Genomic DNA, 3,913 nt, shown 5'->3' on the forward strand with positions numbered 1-3,913 from the left:
ATGCCATGAGATGTTAATAAAAACTTCCATGTATTTATATTGACATGCACAGATTCCCACAGGTCTGTGCATACACTATCATGCGTACATGCCTAATACTAGAAAAAATTCTGTTTTAATAGAAGAAACGAAACTGTTTGACATGTTACAATTGAGGCATTACCCTTTGTGATACTAATTATGACTATTAGACCATATGTCATAACAATCTAAAAGATAATACCACTTTTCCATAACTTGCTGGTTATATGACTCCTTAATAATTTTATTGCCCAATTCTTGTGAAGTTAGCACTTATCACCTGTACTTTGGACCTATTAATAATGTATAAGTATACATGATCATGAACAGGTTTTCACCAAACTGACCATTCTGAGTGCAGCTGGCAGGTAAAGAGAGCAGCTTCTCAGCTTCTGTTCCATTCATTGCTTTGTTACTAATGTTTCTATGCACACATTCATTTTCATATTTCAACCATTTCTTTGTATTGTTTTCCAGCTCTGTTTCTGAAGAATACTGGTTTGGACCAAGACCAAAATGACTAAATTAACACTTTTAGCAGGTATTTTCCACATATATTTAATTTAATTTTTAAATATATTTATCTACTATAAATTATATTTTAATATTTATGCATAACCATGTTGTCTTTTCTGTAGCACTGGGCATCTTGCTTACAGTGCAGATGGGTAAGTACCTTTAATAACTTTGCATTGCCCTAAATATATATGTCAAATATATAGTCTATATAATAAATGCACCAACATTCATAATAAATATAAAAAATATATATATGTGAATTTCTGATGTAGTGGCTTCTACAAATCTGGTCTGCTACATGACCAACTGGTCCCAGTACAGACCCGGCTATGGAAAGTTCCTGCCAGAAGACATTGATCCGTTCCTCTGCACACATGTGGTTTATGCTCTGGCAACCATCAGCTATGATAATCAAATCACTACTATTGAATGGAATGACGATGAGCTCTACAAGTCACTGAATGACCTGAAAAAAGTGTAAGTAAAAGCCGTATCTATAGCAATACAATCACCACAGTGTGATAAACCATTATTAATTACACAATTTAAGTCAGACCTTTTTAGTAATGCACTTTTTTTACATTGATTGAAAAATTCGAATTTTCCTTATTACTTCATTTATTTTATTTATTTATTTATTTTATAGAAATCCTCTATTGAAGACCTTGCTGTCTGTTGGAGGAACGGTCAATGGTGTCAGTCCGTAAGTGAAACGCAGTATCTGTAAAAGTCATAAATATATGACATATGACTTTACACTATAAATGAAAACATACACAAAATAATTTTTAATACCAATACTTTTTAAAATAAACTCTCATGTTAAAGTCCCTCGCTGCAAACGCATTAAACAGGATTTACTGAATCATCTAACTTGTGTACTGTATGTCTTTCTTTGCAATTTTGCAGATACATCAACATGGTGTCGACTCCAGAGAACCGCAAGACTTTCATCCGTTCTGCAATGCTGTTCCTGCGTCTCCATGAATTTGATGGTATAGATATTGACTGGCAGTACCCAGGTCACAATGGAAGCCCACCAGATGACAAGCAGAGGTTTACTACATTCGTGAAGGTGAGGGTTAAAATCAAGCATGTTTTTTCCATTAAAACATGACTTTGGGTCTGATTATGTTTCTATTATATGAAAATTGTCTCTTAGGAACTGAGAAAAGCTGTTGAACAGGAGGCCATAGACACAAAGAAAACTCCTCTGATTATCTCCTGCAAAGTTTCCGGCATCAAGTCCACTATTGAGAATGCTTATGAGGTTGCTGAAATTTCATAGTAAGTTTGCTGTATTTTAATCGAGCTGCAGTAACATATGTGTGCCACTGAAAGTTTTTCACTTTCTCCTTCTTTCTGTCATTATAGTCAGTCCGATTTCTTGACTCTTTTGTCTTTTGACTACCATGGACACTGGGACCACGAGACAGGGCACAACAGCCCCCTTTTCCGCAGCTCCTTGGACACTGGAAGCATCATTCACCACAATATCGTAAGATGCAAACCCTTAAATTCAAAATGCATCAATTCGAAGGGTCATTTGTAAGATCTTTTTGCACGTTCTTGGCTCTCTTCTCCAGAACTCATCTGTGGATTTCTGGTTGAGCAATGGAGCCCACGCTGACAGGCTGCTTCTTGGCTTCCCCACATACGGACGCACATTCTTGCTCTCCACTTCGCAAACAGGTCTCGGGGCCCCAGCCAGTGGCCCTGCTGACGCCGGCCCCTACACACGCGAAGCAGGCTTCTGGTCCTATTATGAGGTTTTAACACACTATTTTTTACATATGTTCTCAACTGGTTTTGCTCTAAAATCTAGGTCATACATTAGACATCAAAGCACGGAATTTGTATATTAAAGTATTGTGTAATATTTGGTATATAGTATTTGACGTTTATGTACAAATTATAATTTACTACACATAATAGTAAATTTCAAAACATCTAGTCAAACTGCATTAAGTAAATCACTACTATGAAGGTTCAATGTTTATTATACAGTACAACAGTTAGTGCCTTTTTAATTACTACACCACTAGGTGGCGACAAATAACCATCTTTATGAGTGAATCATCGAATCATTCATTCAAACAATTCTTTTTAAAACACTGATTCATTCTGGCACAAAACAAGTGAGTCACTGAATTATTCGCTCAACCGATTCATTCAGGAATACCATTACAGATTGTCGGTCAGAGATTGCAGTTTGTTTTTTGGAACTACCTTCATTGGAATAACAAATGTAACATATGATGAGTGTTTGGATTCTAAATTTGTCTTAAAGGGGTCATATGTATGTTCTCAAAAGCCAGTTATTTACCACACAAAACACAACTTTGGGTGGTGAAATTTGATGATTGTTTTTGGTTCTCAGATTTGCCCCATGGAATCAAGCGTCAGTGTTGAATGGATCGATGAGCAGATGGTGCCCTATGCAGTTCAAGGAAATGCTTGGGTCGGATTTGACAACCGTGAAAGTTTTACTGCTAAGGTAAAATCAACTGCTGGTTTCCAGAACGCAACAAGATGTTTGACGAACTTCCGACAAACCTTTCCTAATATTTGCTTTAACAGGTGCAGTGGCTTAACTCCTTAAACTTGGGAGGAGCATCAGTGTGGACCTTAGATTTCGACGATTTTGCTGGTCGTTTTTGTTATAGTGGATCTTATCCTCTCGTCAACCATTTGCGAAACGCACTAGGTAACTAGATTATATTTGCACTAGATTATAATGCAGAAAAAGACCATAAAATGCCTTCTGTCTTCTATTATATGTATTGTGATGCTGAATCTCTATCCACAGGTTTCCCACCCAAGCCCACCACTACGCCACGTCCCACCACGACCGCTGACCCCATCGTCTCTTTCTGTCTTGGCAAACCAGATGGGCTGTACCCCAACCCTTCTGACACAACTACTTACTTCCAGTGCTTCCGTGGAAACACATACCTGCATAAATGCCAGCCTGGTCTGGTCTATGTTGATGCTTGCAAATGTTGTGATTGGCCTTGAGTGCAAGTTCAAATCCACTCCTCCTGTTCAATACAGCTGTCCAGTCTCTGATTGTTGTGATTTATTACCTCTGCTTCCAACTATCCAAATATCTCATCATTTAAAAAAAAAAATAAGAATTCACAAACATTTGTATTTTGTGCATAACAAAATGGAGTTGTGTCTTGGTAAAGTGCAGGTCATATTTTTCCTCACATTTTGTTAATCAAAAATCATAATGTCCTGTTCAGTACAGTCTAGTTTTCACTTGTTGTTATGCAGCAATACAGTGTCCTCTCTTTTCATGTAATTTTTAATAAAAATATTTATAGCACTCTGACCTCTTCCTTTAACTGATCAAATGAAATAAAGATAG

At 36.9% G+C, this 3,913-nt stretch overlaps 1 protein-coding gene across 1 annotated transcript; it reads left to right on the plus strand.

The window, feature by feature from the left end:
• The first annotated feature begins 352 nt into the window (after nucleotides 1-352).
• Nucleotides 353-3,671, plus strand: LOC107558463 (acidic mammalian chitinase-like). The gene is made up of 12 exons (XM_016242156.1): nucleotides 353-389; nucleotides 499-562; nucleotides 660-689; nucleotides 813-1,017; nucleotides 1,187-1,243; nucleotides 1,450-1,615; nucleotides 1,703-1,827; nucleotides 1,915-2,038; nucleotides 2,127-2,309; nucleotides 2,921-3,037; nucleotides 3,121-3,247; nucleotides 3,350-3,671. Exons 2-12 carry the CDS (start codon nucleotides 538-540, stop codon nucleotides 3,556-3,558), a joined length of 1,368 nt encoding a protein of 455 aa, XP_016097642.1. The 5' UTR covers nucleotides 353-389; nucleotides 499-537; the 3' UTR covers nucleotides 3,559-3,671.
• Nucleotides 3,672-3,913: the final 242 nt, after the last annotated feature.

This window comes from Sinocyclocheilus grahami, unplaced genomic scaffold (assembly GCF_001515645.1).
Source record: "Sinocyclocheilus grahami isolate Dianchi unplaced genomic scaffold, SAMN03320097.WGS_v1.1 scaffold3.1, whole genome shotgun sequence".
NCBI lineage: Eukaryota > Metazoa > Chordata > Actinopteri > Cypriniformes > Cyprinidae > Sinocyclocheilus > Sinocyclocheilus grahami.